Source organism: Pelodiscus sinensis, chromosome 10, assembly GCF_049634645.1.
Source record: "Pelodiscus sinensis isolate JC-2024 chromosome 10, ASM4963464v1, whole genome shotgun sequence".
In the NCBI taxonomy this organism is placed as follows: domain Eukaryota; kingdom Metazoa; phylum Chordata; order Testudines; family Trionychidae; genus Pelodiscus; species Pelodiscus sinensis.
Window position 1 is genome coordinate 40,243,144 of NC_134720.1, and position 17,698 is coordinate 40,260,841.

The 17,698-nt window shown below is 42.2% G+C and overlaps 1 protein-coding gene across 6 annotated transcripts in view; it reads left to right on the forward strand.

Moving 5' to 3' along the window:
- FNDC3B (fibronectin type III domain containing 3B) overlaps positions 1-17,698 on the forward strand; it is a 392,297-nt gene that overhangs the window by 308,455 nt on the left and 66,144 nt on the right. For all 6 annotated transcript variants that reach the window (XM_075937961.1, XM_075937956.1, XM_075937959.1 and 3 more), the window contains 5 exons: positions 2,552-2,670; positions 5,999-6,104; positions 7,932-8,104; positions 9,337-9,450; positions 11,442-11,591. In XM_075937961.1, coding sequence (XP_075794076.1) covers positions 2,552-2,670; positions 5,999-6,104; positions 7,932-8,104; positions 9,337-9,450; positions 11,442-11,591 — 662 coding nt within the window. The remainder of the gene's footprint in view (positions 1-2,551; positions 2,671-5,998; positions 6,105-7,931; positions 8,105-9,336; positions 9,451-11,441; positions 11,592-17,698) is intronic.

The window sequence follows — 17,698 nt, forward strand, 5'->3', positions numbered from 1 at the left end:
GTTAATTGAAGAAAAAATTTCTCTGAGCTAGGCTATATACTCTATAGGCTTCTGGCTGAATAACTGTGTCAGTCAGAAGTACAAAGAGGTGTGATCTCTGACTGTCACGGGGGAGGCAGCAAACCTCACCGGTAAAGCTTTTTTCGCTAATGGGGCATAGTTTCATTAGACCAGTGGTCACCAACCAGTAGATGGAGATCTACTGGTAGATATTGGAGCCTTTGATAGGTGATCCTGACAGGTTTGTCCAGGAGGCTACCAAGTGCTGGCAGTTCATCTGACTTTCTCAGCACTGCTATACAGCTCCTGCCCCGGGAGCCTCCTTCTTACCGTGCAGGGCAGGGTGCCCCTCCTTCCATCCTGTATGCCAGCTCCACAGAGCGGGGGGGGGGGGGGGGGGGCAGGTTTGGAGAGAGTTTGCTGACTGCTTTTGGGACTGGTGCAGGGCCAGGATAGGGGTGAGCCTGCCTTACCCCCCTGCACCACCACCCAGAAGCCACTTGTGGTAAGAGGTACCCAGCTGGCGCCCACATTCCAGATTCCGGCCCAGTCCTGAAACCCTCCTGCACCCCAAACCCCTGCCTTAGCTCTGAGTCCCACCCCCTGCACCCAAACTCCTTTCCAGAGCCTGCACCCTGAACCTCCTCCTTCACCTCAACTCCCTGCCCCAGGCTCACCTCAGAACCATTTCCACACTCCAATCCTTTAGCCCAAGATCAGCATCTTCTCTCCCCCAACCTTTCTCTTGCCCTCTGCCCCCAACCTGATAAAAATGAGTGAGGATGAGGGAGGAAGGGAGGGATGATGGAGTGAGCAGGGGCAGGGCCTCGGAAAAGGGGCAGGAATGAGGCGCAGGGCAAAAGTGTTTGTGTTTGAGGTAGACCCTGAATTGCACTTAAATTCAAAAAGTGATCTCATGTTTAAAAAGGTTGGAGACCACTGCACTAGACCAGTACAAAGCACAGCTTTGCCAGCGTAGCTACTTCCATGCTGTCATTAATTATCATGGATTCCTTGGCCAGGCTATCTAAGTTAAGCATGTGCCAATTGTGCTTGGTTAAAATCTATCCATTTGTAGAATATAATTACTACCATGATCTCATTACATTGTATTTCTGTGCACCTTTTTCCTACGACTTCAAACTTTAATGAATTAAGCACCCCTTAAAGTGGTGGGATATGGGGTACAGGCAGGCACAAGGGGTTGCAGACCCGGAAGAAAATGTAAAAGTCAAACCTGGTTACTAAGAGGCTCAGATTAGCAACTGTCTTACCAAAGCTACTGCTCCCAGATTGTGATAACGCCCCTCCCCCCCGCACACACACACAAACACACTTTTCAGACCACTTCAAACTGCAAACATCCATGTGAAGCAGATTGTATTGCACCAATTGTATTGGTAGGAAAACTAGACAACAGTGGTAAAGTAACTTATCACAGGTTATACCACAATCCAGTGACTGAAGCACTTTGACTGTAGCTCCATTTCAATGGATAATAAAATGATCGTCATGGAAGACCAGACTGTGTCTCCCCTTTCGTAGATGCGGAGGGGAAGATATGAAAAGAGCAGCAAATGGCCTTTGCTCCTCTATTGCACCCTGTGTAAAACCCAGCCATAGTTGTTGATCTGCAAGCTTAAAATGCCACCCGTCTTGACCTGCAGGTTGGATGATGATGAATAACACTGAGTATGGGAATAGTAATAGAGAGGTAGTCGTGTTAGTCTGATCTTGCTAAAACAAAAGGGCTACGTCTAGACTGGCATGATTTTCCAGAAAATCAGCCGCTTTTCCAGAAAAACTTGCCAGCTGTCTACACTGGCCACTTGAATTTCCGTAAAAGCACTGACTCCTTCTATAAGAAATCAGTGCTTTTTGCGGAAATGCTATGCTGCTCCCATTTGGGCAAAAGTCCCTTTTGCGCAAAACTTTTGCGCAAAAGGGCCAGTGTAGACAGCTGAGATTTGTTTTGTGCAAAAAAGCCCCGATCGCGAAAATGGCGATCGGGGCTTTTTTGCGCAAAAGCGCGTCTAGATTGGCCACGGACGCTTTTCCACAAAAAGTGCTTTTGCGCAAAAGCGTCCATGCCAATCTAGATGCTCTTTTCTGCAAATGTTTTTAACGGAAAACTTTTCCGTTAAAAGCATTTCTGGAAAATCATGCCAATCTAGACGTAGCCAAGGAGAAACTACGTAGCACTTCAAAGACTATCTGGATTTTTTTTGTTTTGTTTTTGGGGAGTTGTGTTTTTTTGTGTCCCTGTTCCTTTCTGTAGGGCAGTGGAGTGTAAGGTTTCAGGACTACACTTTCTGTTTCATTTTTAAAATATTTCTTTAAGAAATAATTGGATAGTCATTCACAGCATGAACATTTTATTTTCACAAAAATGGTACTTGTATAAGAAACCCTTTAACATGATTTTTCTCATGTATAACTCCATGGAGGAATAGTAGCCATACAAAGAGAAAAAGAAAGAGAGAGTGAGAGTGTGTGTGGTGTGCGCATTGTTTACAAAAGCAAAGCTGATAGAGTCCATTTAATTTTACAGCAAATCAATGGGAAGTGGCATATAGTGGATCTGCTACAGAATATACCTGTACTCACTTGAAACCAGGCACTTTGTATAAACTCCGGGCATGCTGTATCAGCACTGGTGGTCATAGCCAGGTAAGAGTAGTTTAACACTGAGAACTATAATGTTTTCATTTTCCAGAATTTCACCTATGCTCTACATTTTAGTTTTGCTAAATGATTTCTGCTTTAATTAATAGCTGATGTACTTGGCTAATATGGTAGTATTATTAATACAGTAAAAAGTAGGAATAAGTCATTTAAAAAGTAACTGTGTAACCGCGCTAAAAATCTTTGCAGTTACACGGTCACTCGTGCTACAAGGTCTGCCAGCCCCGCTCCCAGGGAGGCTTCCCTATGGGCTCTGCAGCTGGCTCCCTGGGAGCAGGGAGTCCCTGCCAGCCCTGCTCCTTGGGAATCACAGCATGTAACCTGGGGTGGGGGAAGGGCCAGATGGGCTCACCATGGACAAAGGCTGCTCTGGCCAGTAGTGGTGGGCCCTGTGGGGTTGGAGCAACCCAGGGAGCTGCTTCTGCCCCTACCAGTTACTGGAACTGGTAAGCCTTAAGGGTGAGGCTTACTGGTGTACCCGGTAACCTTTTACATACCTGGTAAAAACCTCACTGATTTGCACTGCTGTCCCTGTGAAAGTGATTTCATTTTGAAAGGTGCTGCTATCTTTATGCATGCAAAATTTGAACATTTTAGCCGAGCGCCACGGTGGGAGGCGAAGGGGGGCGGGGTACTGACGTGCAGCGTGACAGCGGCTCCAGACCCCGCCCCCTGGCCGTGAACGTCGCCGCCCTGCCCCCCTTTGCCTCCCGCCATGGTGCTCGGCTGACTTCTGTGAGAGCAAGTGGCGCAAGCGACCATTTGGGCTCCGCGCTCCCCATGCAGCACGGGGAGCTGTTTGGGCTCCACGGTCCCCCAAGTGGGAGGCAGGAGGGGAAAGAGAAGAGAAAGAGAGAGATTGAGAGAGAGGCAGGAGGCAGAGGAGAGGGGGGGCAGTAGGAGGAGGAGAAAGAGAAAGAGAGATGGAGCGAGAGACCGGAGGCTCAGTAGAGAAGACCGACGTGGAGGAGAGACCTAAAATACCATCTTATGATGGGCTAATTGGCTAGTTTAAATATATTTAGCCAAATTATAAATTCAGTCTTTTCAGCCTGCTAGTCTGTTATACTCATATTCTAATCACCTGAAGAGAAAAACGCTATGAATTCCTCAGTTTGATTGGCTGCTGTTTGGATTATTCATGTTGGTTTTTTTTGTAACAGACTGGATCCATATGGATTCGGATGCTGTGGAATGTTGTGTCCTGTTTGCACTGTGTTCATTTTTCTACATAGTAATACTAACAAAGATCCTGATCTTGTAGGCTTTACTTACCGAGAACTCACTTTGACTTCAGTGTGTCTACTCACTTGCACAAAGCTAAGCATCTGGTTAAGCCTTTGAAATATCAAGGCAGCATTGTTATGACAGTAGAGGGCAACACAAACTAGTGGATTCAAGTGACTCTTCTCCTTAAGGTTGCATATGAAGGATCTAAACATTTTTAATTGCTTTTTTTCCTTTGCTATAGGCCCTTCCTGTTGGGGGCTCCCAAGGCACTTTAAAAGAGTTGCCCTTAGGTTTGAGTATACTTATAGGCTATGTCTAGACTGGCCACATAAGACGGAATAGGCATGCAAAGCAGGCAAGTCAGAATAGGGAAATCCGCAGGGGATTTAAATATCCCCCACGGGATTTAAATAAACATGGTTGCCGCTTTTTTTCCGGCTTGGGGAAAAGCCGGAAAAGAGCGTCTAGACTGGCGCGATCCTCCGGAATAAAGCCCTTTTACGAAGGATCTCTTATTCCTACTTGCAGGTAGGAATAAGAGATCCTCCGGAAAAGGGCTTTATTCCGGAGGATCGTGCCAGTCTAGATGCTCTTTTCCGGCTTTTCTTTGCGAGTAGGAATAAGAGATCCTCCGGAAAAGGGCTTTATTCCGGAGGATCGCGCCAGTCTAGATGCTCTTTTCCGGCTTTTCCCCAAGCCAGAAAAAAAGCGGCGGCCATGTTTATTTAAATCCCGCGGGGGATATTTAAATCCCCCGCGGATTTCCCTATTCTGACTTGCCTGCTTTGCATGCCTATTCCGTCTTATGTGGCCAGTCTAGACGTAGCCATAGTGCATAGTGTATGTAAGAAATGCTTTTTTGTGTATCAGCCATGGGATGTACAAGAGAAAAGGAAAATAGCATTTTAAACTGAATGTTATCCGAAAGAAGTCTTCCAAACTATTACTAACATTGTACTACCATGAAAAAATCGTATTTTAAGTTTAAGGCCAGAAGGAGCTATTCAATCATCTAATCTGACCTTCTGTATATCACAGGCCATTCAATTTTCATACAGTTTCCCTGGATTATGCATGACTAAAGCATCAGTTGTGTTATACTAAAACATATCTTTCAGAAAGACATGCAGTTATGATTTGAAGACATCAAGAGAGGGAAAATGCACCTCTTTGCATGGTAGTTTGTTGCAATAGTTAGTCACTGTCACTGTAATAAAAAAAGCTGCCTGATTTTTTTTGTTTGTATTTTCTTTAACTTCAGCTTCCAATTTATTGGTTGTTTTTATGCTTTTCTCTGCTGCATGAAAGAGCCATATTCTTGAGAGCTCATTAGTACCCAGAATTCTTGAGAGCTATGTGAAATATAATAAAATAGTTTTAGTAAAGGATTTTTTACTATGTTTGCCAACCCCCCGCAATCTAGGGATAGGTGTCTGGCTGGGGGAGGGGGAGCAGGAGCGGGCTGGGTGTGCGATACCAATGGAAAGAGTGAGGGAGTTGAGTGGGTGGAGCTTGGATGGCGGAGAGGACCCGGCATGTCCTTAGTGGGTGGTCTTGGATGGCAAAGGAGACATGGCACAGCCCAGGAGGGTTGGGGGTCGGGCTCAGATGGCAGCGGGGACCTGGCACGGCCTGGCGTGGGGTTGGGCTTAGATGGCAGAGGGTACCCAGCCCAAGCAGATGTAAAGCTGGAACTGGAGCAGCCCATACCCGGAGGGCTTGACACCGAGGCTGGCCACAGTAAGCAGCTGAGGATAGAGGCGGGCAGCAGCATGAGGATGCAGATGACATGATGACGTCACTCTGTCATCCTGCAGGAAATGTTTTTATATATAGAGAGAGAGATTCATTGATACTAGTGAAAATAGAATATAAACGATGCTAATAAAATTATGTAAATAATGCTCATATCAGTGAAGTATTAACTAACCATTTCATAGTCTCTTACCGTTTCTTTCTTGTCAGGCAAAATAGTATTTTTTAGGCATCTCTTTATTGTGAAGACCAAGACTTATTTTGTTGTCCCCCATTAATAGATGTATTTTTAGCAGAATTACTAATCTTAGGTCATATTCTTTTCCAGTGTTCTGAAAGTTTACCTGTCCGTACGCTTAGTGTTGCACCAGGTCACTGTCGGCCGCCAAGAATGTTGGGAAAACCAAAACACAAAGAAGTTCAGCTAAAATGGGGTAGGTGTCAGTACTTGCAGCCATTTTATGTTTTCAAAACACTTGGATTGAACTATTGATATGGACCAAACTTGAGCCATCATTTAAAGAATGAACTTACTCTCAAGAGCTAAAGACTAAAATGCACAGGCCTCGACAAACTATGTAATCTACTTGTGCGTGGCGAGTAGATTACAACCCGGAAGAGCCGGGTTCAGGCGATCTGCGCGGCTATTGAGCGAGGCTCGCCGTGGCTCGGCGAGCCCTGAAAATGCATATAGGATTTTGCATTCTGATTTTTATTACTTGGTTTGTGTCAGGTTGTAGTAGATGAAACAAAATGTTTCAGTCCATGATCCAAAGTCCAGTGCTTCAGTGTGCTTTGTATCAAGCTCTTTTAAATTAGTTGTCTTTATTTTTTCCTTTGGGTCTGATACTAAAGTCTTCTCCCAGTTAATTCAATTAGGAGTTATGCCTATGTCAGTACTGTATGATCAGGATCTGTAACACAGTTTCTAAGCATTAGCCTTTCGTTGCAAAAACGTCAGATCACTTGAGATCCATTTTATTTCACTGCAGTCCTAGCCCCAGTAAGCACTGTCCCATACTCCATCCCTGAACCCCCCCGCCCGCGACCCAAAACTCCTGCCACTGGGAGGGGGTGGGAATTAGAGACTGCCCCTGCAGCAGCCAGTGCACCTGGCCCAGAGACTGCCTGAGCTGCTTGAGTGGTCCTCAGGCCAGGCGCACCAGCCGCTGCAGAAGTCATGAAGGTCACAGAATCTGTAACTTGTATGACCTCCATGACAAACACACAGCCTTGATAATGGTATATTTCCTCAAGAGCCATTCAAAGGAGATGAATGGCCAAATAAAAGCCCACAGTATCAGTGAGCTGTTTTAAAAAAATGAAGTGTGTCCAAGTGATCCTTATACACCCAAATCCCCATTGATTTTGCCAAGGCTTTTGAATGGCTCAGAGAATGCAGGACTGAGCTTTCCTTCTCACCTGCGAAATGGATATAATAATACTGACTTACCTTTTGTAAAGTGCTTTGAGACCTATGAAAAGCATTATGAAGAGCTAGGAATTGATTATTTAAAAGGTACTGAGTCCATTTCATTATTAATCTGCACAAAGTAGTATATATTGACAGCAAAACTAGCCCCACTGAGCTTTTATGATATATTTATTTTCTTTTAAAAATCATCATAAACTTACATTTTCATTTAGCAGTATAATTGTAATTACTCCTTGTATTGAAATAAGATACCACTAGTTTCATTGTTTGCCAGAAGCTGGGAATAGGCAACAAGGGCTGGATTTTACTTGCTGATTACCTGTTTTGTTCATTCCCTATGGGGCACTTGCCATTGGTCACTGTCAGAGGACAGGATACTGGGCTAGACAAATCTTTGATCTGGCCCAGTATTGCACTTCTTACGTTCTTACGTTTTATGGCTTTGCAATTAAAAGAAAAACAGATATCAGCCCCCATTGTTCAGTAGTATGCCATGGGAGTTGTGCTTGATACCAATAGTAAAGGTCAGTAACATAAATGGGCCTACTTGTGGTATTAGAACACTAGAAGAGCAGAGCTTTACAACATAGTACCCATAGCTACTGCTAGTTGAGGGTCTGAGCCTGTAAATACTTAAGGACCCGCGTGAATCAAATTATTTCAGTGACCCCACTTACATATGTCTAGGCATGAAACACTTATCAGAGAGACAAAATCATTAGAGGTGGTACCTATCTGTGGTACAAGGTGAATCACTGTATGATAATCATCATGTACATCCGTGTCTTTATATCAACAATAAATAAATGATACTGATTCTTTGTAGATGTCCCTGTGTCAGAAAGTGGTTGTCCAGTCTTGGAGTACAGTGTGGAAATGGCAGAACCGGAAGAGGTTATTTCTGAGGTGTACCGTGGCCCTGATCTAGAGTGCACAGTCAGCAACCTTCTTCCAGGAACAACATATTGGTTCAGAGTGAGAGCTTTGAATGATGGAGGGGTAAGGTTTAAGATTTTGCACAGCATCAACAGGGGCATCTGAAGAAGAATGCCAGAAGAGGGTTTTTTGTCAAAATGGTTAAGATTTAGCAGTAATCCTGGCAGTGTATGTACTAGTTCATCTATAGCTGGTGAATGGAAAGATGAAGAGGAAAGGGAAATATGGGAGAGGGAAAAAAATTGAGAGAAAGTGGAGAAGACAGTGTGTTGAGACTCAGAATGCCCCACCCAGAATGGCCTTTTAAAGAAAAGTTGAGAACAACATTTCTGTTTAAACATAGTTTCTGCTAAATTGATCTAATGTTCTGAGTGAGTTAGACCCATATTAATGATGATGTGTTGGTCAGTACATCTTTAACAACAACAACAACAAAAATGTTTACCTTTTATAAAGATAAATTACACTTCAGCAATTTCAAGCAGGTTTTTTTGGGACATTTTAGGGAAGACTTATTTTGTTCATTAATCGTTTATAATGTGTTTTAATTTAACCTCGGGTATGCGTATTTTTTCAAATTCCTCATAAAACCTATTTAGCTAATCCCATTAGGAATTAAAAACCTGGTGCTCTATCCATTGAAATCAGTAGAAGAATTCCATTTGACTTCAATGTTGGATTAGGCCCTGTCTCTTTGGGCATAATTCCCAGCATTTTGAAAATGTATGCTCTGTGGGACCAAGTAGTGTAATGCATTGCTTACTCTACTATCAGACTGCTCCCAAAAAACCTATTAGGTTTCTAAAGATTTATATGCTTCAACACCTGGGTCCCTGCTGACCATTACTCAACTCTTAGTAATGTAAAACTTTTAAATAATGTAGATCATGAGGAAAAACTGTATCAAAATTAGTTGAGGTATTAAAAAAAATAAACAGCACCTGCAAATTATTAAACTATCAATTTCTTTCTTTTGTATTAATTACTTGTGTATATGTATCACCCAAGTCTGATTTGCTAACTGTTCTGACTGACGCATAAAAGCTGAGAGAGAGCCATTTTCTGTGGAGTAGCTTTGTATTGACAGCGTTTTAGGCAAACTGGGTATTCTCATTACGCAAGGCTATTTGCAAACCTGTGAAATGAAGACTGCCAAGCTAATGCTATACCTTGGTTAGGGATACATCAGAGACATAATTTGTCTTCATGTTTGTTAAATTAAGAATATTTCTATGTGTGGGTTATGAAAACCTTTTAAAGTTGTTTGTGTAATATCTTTTTTCGCACCTTCCTAGTATGGGCCATTTTCTGATGCCACAGAAGTCACCACAGCAGCAGGACCACCCGGCCAGTGCCGAGCACTGTTCCTTGCCTTTGTGTCTGACACATGTGTACGTGTAAGCTGGGAGGTAAGACAAACACTCTGTACTTTTGATTTCTATCTTGCTTATTCAAACTAATGTGATCATTAGTACTTGAAAGCTAATTTCAAGAGCAGTTCACAATCTCAGCCCACTCAGAAATGCTCTTGTACACACAGACAATAAATTTCCCTGCTTTTCTTGTTCCTTGCTTGTCACCCAGGTTTATTAGGGGTTTGAGAACGGAGACAAGTTTAATGTAGTTTATCCCAGAAGCTTCTGCAAACTTTTGGTTTGTGTGTGCTCCTCACTCACTGATCTTTTTTTTTTTTTTTTTTTAAAGATTTGCTCTGTCAAAGTGACTCTCTGAAAATAGTCACGTAGTTCCATATCAAAACCATGTTAAACCATTAGGACAGGGTATGAAAGATGGGCTTATAAATAAGGCATTGATCTGGGATTCAAGATATACTGAGTTAATTTCACAATTTTGCCACCAGCTTCCTCAGTGACTTACATGGTTTTTTTTATACGCTCCCCTGCCCTCACTAAGTGGGGATTCTTCGGGACATATATAGATTCTGGTGTGTAGTCAAATTGTCTTGACAGTCCCCAAATCTGCAGCATGATGGAAGAAAGCCTGCTGCTCACTTGAAGGCATGAAAGACAAAACATCTTTTATAGTATTGTAATACTGGAGTGTGCACCATCTCATGGGGCACATTGCTTTAACTTTACATTCATCCTTAGCTGTGTTAGCTTCTCTGACTCTACTATCCTGTACCTTGCCCATTAGCTTGATTGCTGACTTTCACTGGGCACCTCCACACTAGAAAGAGTAGTGCCTGGTGGATATGATTTCCTGGGAAATATAATTGTTCATTTTTAATGACTTAAGTACTTCATTTAGCCAGCAATCTCCTGCAGTCATGTTGAGACCACTAACCCTGGTCTAGAAGCAAACATTTCTATACGGTTCAAGGCCTTGCAGCTACCAAGTCAGCTGAGAGAGAAGTTTTTATTGTGAAAGTCCCAATGGGAATTAATGCCTTACATGCTGTGCAAATGTCCTCACTTCTACGAATTAAAAGGCAACCGCTGCACCATTATAACAATTCAGTGTAGACCCTACTTCCACCAACAGGAGGTGTTCTCTCATCTCCCATAAGCAATCCATCTGCCCACGAGTAGTAGATAAGCTGTCAGAAAAATTCTTCCATTACTTCCTGCTGTCTGCGCTTGGGATGAGATTGGCAGAGAGTGGAAGAGAGACAGAGCTATGCTGATGTAAGTTGTAGGGATGTGATAGTGTGCACATAGACGTGCTTAACCAATGAGCCTGGGCTCATTGTTTAACCTTCACAGTTACACACGGGATGGGAGCCAATGCATGCAGGGAGCTGGCATTTAAACTAGTTCCCCACGAGCACCAGCTCCCAGGGAGCAACTCTCCTTCCCATCCCCCATGCTGCAGCCTCTAATACAGAGGTGGGAGTCAATGCATGTGGGGAGCTGGCTTTCCTGCCCTCCCCATGTGCTGTGGCCTCTGAGGCAGTGGGGAGAGGAAGCTTTTAAACTGGCTCCCTGCAAGCACCAGGCTGGAGTGGGAGTCGGTGGCTCTGCAGGAGGCAGTGGTCGTGGGGACCCAGCTTTAAAGCCAGCTCCTCATGCTCACCAACTCCTGAGAAGTTCCCCCTAGCCCCGTGTGTAACCACGTAACTGCTGAATTTTTCAGCAGTTACACGTTGCATGCATTTTAACATCCCTAGTAAGTTCCCAGTGTCTACCAGTCCTTTATCTCCTTCAAGCACATAGAGTTTGCACCATTCTGCTAAACTGGCCTCATTTTGGCAACCCAGGGCACTAATTCAAGTGTGCCTCTTTGCAGTGATCATGGTTTCTCGTTACCTTTTGAATAGATCACAATCTAAGATGTAAACACAATTTACTTTTACTGATCTTGTTTTTATGTCAAATGTGATGAGATCTCTCTCCATCTTTAAATTGAATTACTAAAATACCAGATATTTGTTTTGCAGAGTCCTGAATGCTCTGGTGCTGACATCTCTGAATACAGATTAGAGTGGGGAGAAGATGAGGAATCTCTAGAACTCGTGTATAATGGCACAGATACCTGTTTTGAAATTAGTGAATTGTCAGCAGCAGCACATTATTGCTGTAGATTACAGGTACAGAAGCTCATTCCCGTTTGAATAGATCACAATCTAAGATGTAAACACAGTTTATTTTTGCTGCCTTTTTATGTCATCATTAATTGCTTCAAAATTAAGTATGTTGTAAGTCAGAAGAAATGTACCTTTCTCCAAAATTGTGTAGTACTGAAGCATAATCACACGATTTAGATTCTAAACAACTCAAACTGATGGGCATAGGGAGTTAATAGAACTTTCAGACTTTGAAAATCATTCCCTTTAATCAAATGCTTTAATTTCAGTGAATAATACTGTTGACAAATAGCCTGCCCTGATAGTGATGCTCTTGCACTGAAATAGAAATAATAAGATTTCAAACTTTAAACAAAAATCCCAAATTTTGAGTTGGTTCAAGCTTGGAAATGGTATATAAATGACATTACCTCCCAAATGGATGTTAAAGATTTCCCCTCTCTTAAACAGTAATCTCAAACATCTGTTCTATTTAGCAAGTTAAGAAAACCATCTAAGTAGCTGATAAGATTCCTGTGCACATGGGAGGTTATATATATTCTACTCATCATCTTCGCCACCTTATCTCCTGAATTTGTATAATTGAACCTTGTCTAGTGAGTCTCTGTAATGATCTTCTCTTTGCTTCTTATGTCTCTCCCATTATTTTCAATAAAAAACTAAATTAAAATACAAATCCCAAGATGAAACTGGATTCTTCTCCTGTTGAGTCCCCTGAAAAAATACAAGAGACTTAACAAAAAAGAGTGAGGCAAAATTCTGTAAACAGTCAGCACCGCTCTAGAGACTCCTCAACAAAGTTTATTTATGTGCAAAGGCAGAACACCAGCAGTAAATCTAGACAAGAATTCACATACCAACCCAGCTAGCAAAGGATAGAAAGTTGTTTCCCTTAATCTTTCAGCTTGGACCACCCACGGTTTATCTCTTTAATCAAAGGCCACAAATGCTCTTTTAAGTCAAGTTTTTTGTAAGATTCTCTCTAATTCTTCAGTAGCTGAATCAGAACCATAGAGCCACATAGCCCATCTTTACTCGTGGTCTGTTGTCTTTTGACTTCATTTTCACTGGACACCTTGTATGGTCATTACTTTGAGAAACTAACAGTAAGAGTGTTTGAGAGAGAACTGGAATGGCAAGCCAGAAAACTCTTTCCCTATGCCTGAGAAGGAAAACGTTTTGTTTTCTTCTTCTAAACTGACATTTAGACTCCATTTAGCTGGTAGAAGACTGAAACTAGTTTTGTGGTGAATGGAGAATTCTTCAAATTTTTTTTAGTGTTAACAGTGAAAACAGCCAATTGTACAGTGGTTTTGGGTGAGAAGGATACATTTTTTTAAATTATCCACCAAAAAGATATTGCCCTACACTAATGTCTAGCAGATTTTAACACCTCAAGCAAAGTTTAATCCATGGTTAGAAGATAAGAAAAATATATAACAAAACTGATACATTTTATGAAAGCCCACCAGTAATCCATGCAACAATATTCTAGAAGGCCTTCATACTGCAGAGGTGGCCTTTACTTTGTGTAGCTCAGTATCTATCTGACAAAGTGTATTTCAGAATGCACTAGAGCATTAAACAGTAATAGAGCAGAAAGTAGAATTATGAGATACAGGCAGATGAGAAGTACTAAATAATTTGCTTTGGTAATGTGTTTTAAAATAATAATTACAGGGATCAAGGGCAAAAATACAAATCATTCTTTCCATTTTGCCTACTAGAGACATTAACAGGAAAACTTAAAGTGAAAAATTAATATATAAAGAATTTTGTCTAATTCATGTTGCACTTCTTCTAACAAACACACATCATTATCTCAATCCATACAAATCCAATAATAGAGAGAATCAGGGAATCAGGCATAAATGACTGGAGGGAGGCCAATTTGTCTTTGTTTATTTTTTTTTAAATAGAACAGAGTTAATGAAAATTCCCCAAAACACTCATGCCCTCCATCCAGGGAAACACTGTGCCAGTTGGCAGGATGGGAGGGGGAGGAAACATCTGGTACGCAAATGAGAATTAAATACCCATCATTTACAATAAGGTTCTTTAATAAAACAGATATACGCACCATTGAAAAAAATTGCTTGGAGATACAGATTGCCAAACACTGGTTTTCAGGCAAGACACATAATGTCAATGACAGACCATAAAATGAGGCTCGCTTTGCCAGCTATAGGAGTGCTTCACTAGATGAAAGATGTCCCTGGAGCAGGATTTGTTTTTAAAGGCTTCTAAAGCCTAACAAATACAGCTTAATCATCTCTTCCTTCAGCACACCAGCTGAGCAAAAAAATCGAATGGAAAAACAGAATGAGGTTTTCTATTTATCCCATACATAGTAAACAAAATTATTCCGATATAGCAACATGTAGGGGGAGAAAACACGTGGCCTGTAGTTCTGGTTCTTCTTTGCCCATTGCACTCCCACTTAAGACACTGCAAAGCCCAACTCTGCAGATCCTTACTCTTGTGTGGGGAAGCTGGGGTTTGCATACAAGGTGTTTGGTGAGAGCTGCCATGGAGACTGTTCAAAGACTTTGGTACCGCACAGATTTTTGGCTTACTGGTAGAGCAATTACTTTATGATTTGTGCTATCACAAGTTCCCCATCTGGGTGCTTTCACCTGTAACATGTAACAGTTCTGATGCCAGTAGTAGAGAGCAATAATATGCAAGAATCTTAGCTAATTTATTACCATGGTAATGAACAGGGCTCGACAATTAGGGCAATCTACGCACCCGTGGCAATGAAGCGCCACGGTTTTCGTAATATGTTTGTATCCATTTCAAAGTAGTACACACTACAAATGGAAATGTACTGAAGATTAATGGATGATACTGCTAAGGTAAACACATTGGGCCAGGTTTTCAAACTTCAGATTTCCATTTGTGTCACTGAATTTGGCTGAGAATTTAGACATACTGGTTGCTCTATTTTCTCATGTAAAAAGTGAATGGCTGTGCATGCTTTGTTCATTGTTGTTTATATGCGTGATGTCAGAATAAAGCATTTACCATGCTAAATTAATGTTTTGTTTTCATGAGGGTTTTTAGTATGAAATTTGAAAATTAATTCTCTAAATTAAGACCGCTTTAGCAGCTCTGAAGCATGCCAAATGCCCTCCAAAGTCAACAGGAATTCTGCCTGAGTAACTAGGAACTTGGGACCAGTAGTTTTTTGTGGCACTCATAGGCTCCAGGGTGGGGCCAAAAATAAGGGGTTCAGTGTGTGGGAGGGGGCTGTCAGGGAACAGGCTGGGTGTATGGGTGTAGGATCTGAGAGGGAGGGAGGGTGCAGGGTCTGGGGAGGAAGTAGGGTTGAGAATCTGACTGGGGTGGAGTGCAAGATCTGAGCAGGAATAGGGTGCAGAAGTGGGCAGAGGGAGGGGTGTGCTGAGTCTGGGGGGGAAGAAGGTGCAGGAACATTGTGTGCTGCATCTGGGAGGGAGAGAGGGTATAGGAAGAGGGCAGGGGATTGGGGTGCTTACCTGGCACAGGTCCCGTTGGGTAGTGGAGAACAGGTGGTACAGGCATCGTCCCTTGCTGCTCCCATTGGCCATAATTCCAGCCCAATGGAAGCAGTGGGACGAAAGCCTGCAGGCAAACTCTGAGACAGAGAGCTTCCTTGTGCTCACATGACACAGCTGCCGCTTGCGGGGAGAGAGAGGAGTAGTAGTGTGCCACCTCCCCCACCAGGCAGAGTCAGCCAGGAATGCAGCATTCAAGGGCTTAATTGGCTGCAACCCAGTGCCCTGAGCTAAGCAGGGCCCCATTAGCCTGGGGCCCTGGGCTGCATCCCTTAAAGCTCCTTTCATAATCCTGACCTGAGTAAGTAGACATCTGACCCTTCGGATGTTACCACAGGATACCAAGGACTTTGATAGCAAAGAGCATACAAGAACTTATCTTTAAAAGGTTAACGGGGACAATTCAACACAGTAGTAACAAAAAATGGCAAGGAACACAGCCAAAATAAGAAAAGAAGGGGTTAAATAATATTTAGATACGTTAGATGTATTCAATTTGGCAGAGTCTGATTAAATTCATTCTAAGGTACTTCAGGAAGTAGCTGAAACAGTCTCAGAATCATTAGCAAGTATCTTCAAGAGGTCTGGAGGGACAGATGAATATAATAGGCCAAATATAGTACTTATCTTTAAAAAGGGAAACAGAGCACCTGGGGAATTATAAGCAGACATCTTACAAATACAGATAATAGGGTTATAAGAAATAGTCAGTATGGATTTGTCAAGAACAAATTATACCAAACCAAACCAATTTCTTCTTTCACGGGGCTACTGGCCTAGTGGATAGCGAGAAGCTGTACATGTGTTCTATCTTGATTTTAGTAAGGCTAGTCCCCTTACATTCTCATAAGTAAATTAGGGGAATGTGATCTAGTTGAAACTGCTACAGGGAGGGCTGTGAACAATCTCTACTTCCCTGTGCAGGAAAACCTTATCTGATAAGCCCTCTTGGTGAGTTAAGCAGTCTGCAGGTCCACCAAGTTAACTTCACCAAGTGCGTTTATTGTATTCTGCTTTTTAAGCTCCGGGTACAATACAGCAATATAGCCACAGTTGTGAGAAGCCCCTTCCATGGTTAACCTTTTTAAACTATCTGCTTTCCTTCCTGCGTCCTCCAATTGGTAAGCTAATTACCTCATTAATCGTCAGGCTACCAGCAAGTGTAAATGCTCCTTTCCATCTCAACTGCAGCTAGTGCCCTGATTGTTTTAAGTTACCAGGATGCTGGTTTCCACAGAGACCAATTTGAAGCTGCTAACAACATCCTGTCACATGGGTGCACAACTTGTTAAAAGTGTGTTCAAAGCAGTTCACTGTTAAACTGGAAGGATACATCTAGTGGGATCCTACATGGGTCAGTCCTGAGTTTTCTCCTATTCAATATTTTCATAAATCATGAGGGCTGTGTCTACATTGGCATGATCTTACACAAATACTCTTTAATGCAAGAGATGTGTTTCTTGAGCAAGAGCATCCGGGCCAGTGGAGGTGCTCTCTTGCGCAAGAAAGCTCCAATGGCCATTTTAGCCATCAGGTCTTTCTTGCGCAAGAAATTCATGTTGCCTGTCTACACTGGCCTCTTGCACAAGAACAGTTGCTCAAGAGGGCTTATTCTTGAGCGGGAGCATCATAGTTCTTGTGCAAGAAACACTGATTTCACACATTAGAACGTCAGTGTTCTTGCGCAAGAACTCCCCGCCAGTGTAGACAGGCAGCATGTTTTTGCACAAAAGCGGCCGCTTTGGCGCAAGATCGCGCCAATGTAGACACAGCCTTGGATTATAGAGTGTATGCTTATAAGTTTTGCAGAAGATTCTAAGATGGGAGAGATTGATGCACTAGGAAGACAGGATTAGGATTCAAAACAACCCTGACAAATTAGAGAATTGGTCTAAAGTCAACAGATTCACGTTCAATAATGACAAATTTAGAGTAGTACATTTAGCAAGAAAAAAATCTCATGTATAACTACAACATAAGGAATATTGTGTTAGGTGGTAGTAATACTGAAAAAGATATAGGGGTTATACTGGATCACAAACTGAATACAACTGAAAAATGTGATGCAGTTGCAAAAAAGCCTATATTTACAACTATGTCATATATAAGAGATGGAAGGAAATTGTCTCACACTATTTGGCTCTGGTGAGGCATCAGTTGGATAAACTAAGAGAAAATCTAGAGGAGAGCAACAGACATGAAAGGTTTAGAAAACGTGACTTTGAAGGAAAGTTAAAAAAACCTGAGCATGTTTAGTCTTAAAAATAGAAGACAGAGGAAGGAACTGATAAATCTTTAAATACATTAAGGGTTATTATATGGGCTGTTGTAAAGAGGATGGTGACCAGTTGTTCTCAGAGTCCACTGGTGGTAGGACAATAGGTAATTGGCTTAAGCTACAGCAGGAGAGATTTAAGTTAGACAATAAAAAAAACTCTAGCTATAAAAGTGGTTAAGTTCTGGAATAGGTTTCCAGAGGAGGCTATAGAATCCCCACCACTGACAGTTTGTAAGAACAGGTTAAACCAAAACACCTATCAGGGATGATCTAGATTTACTTGGTTCTGCCTT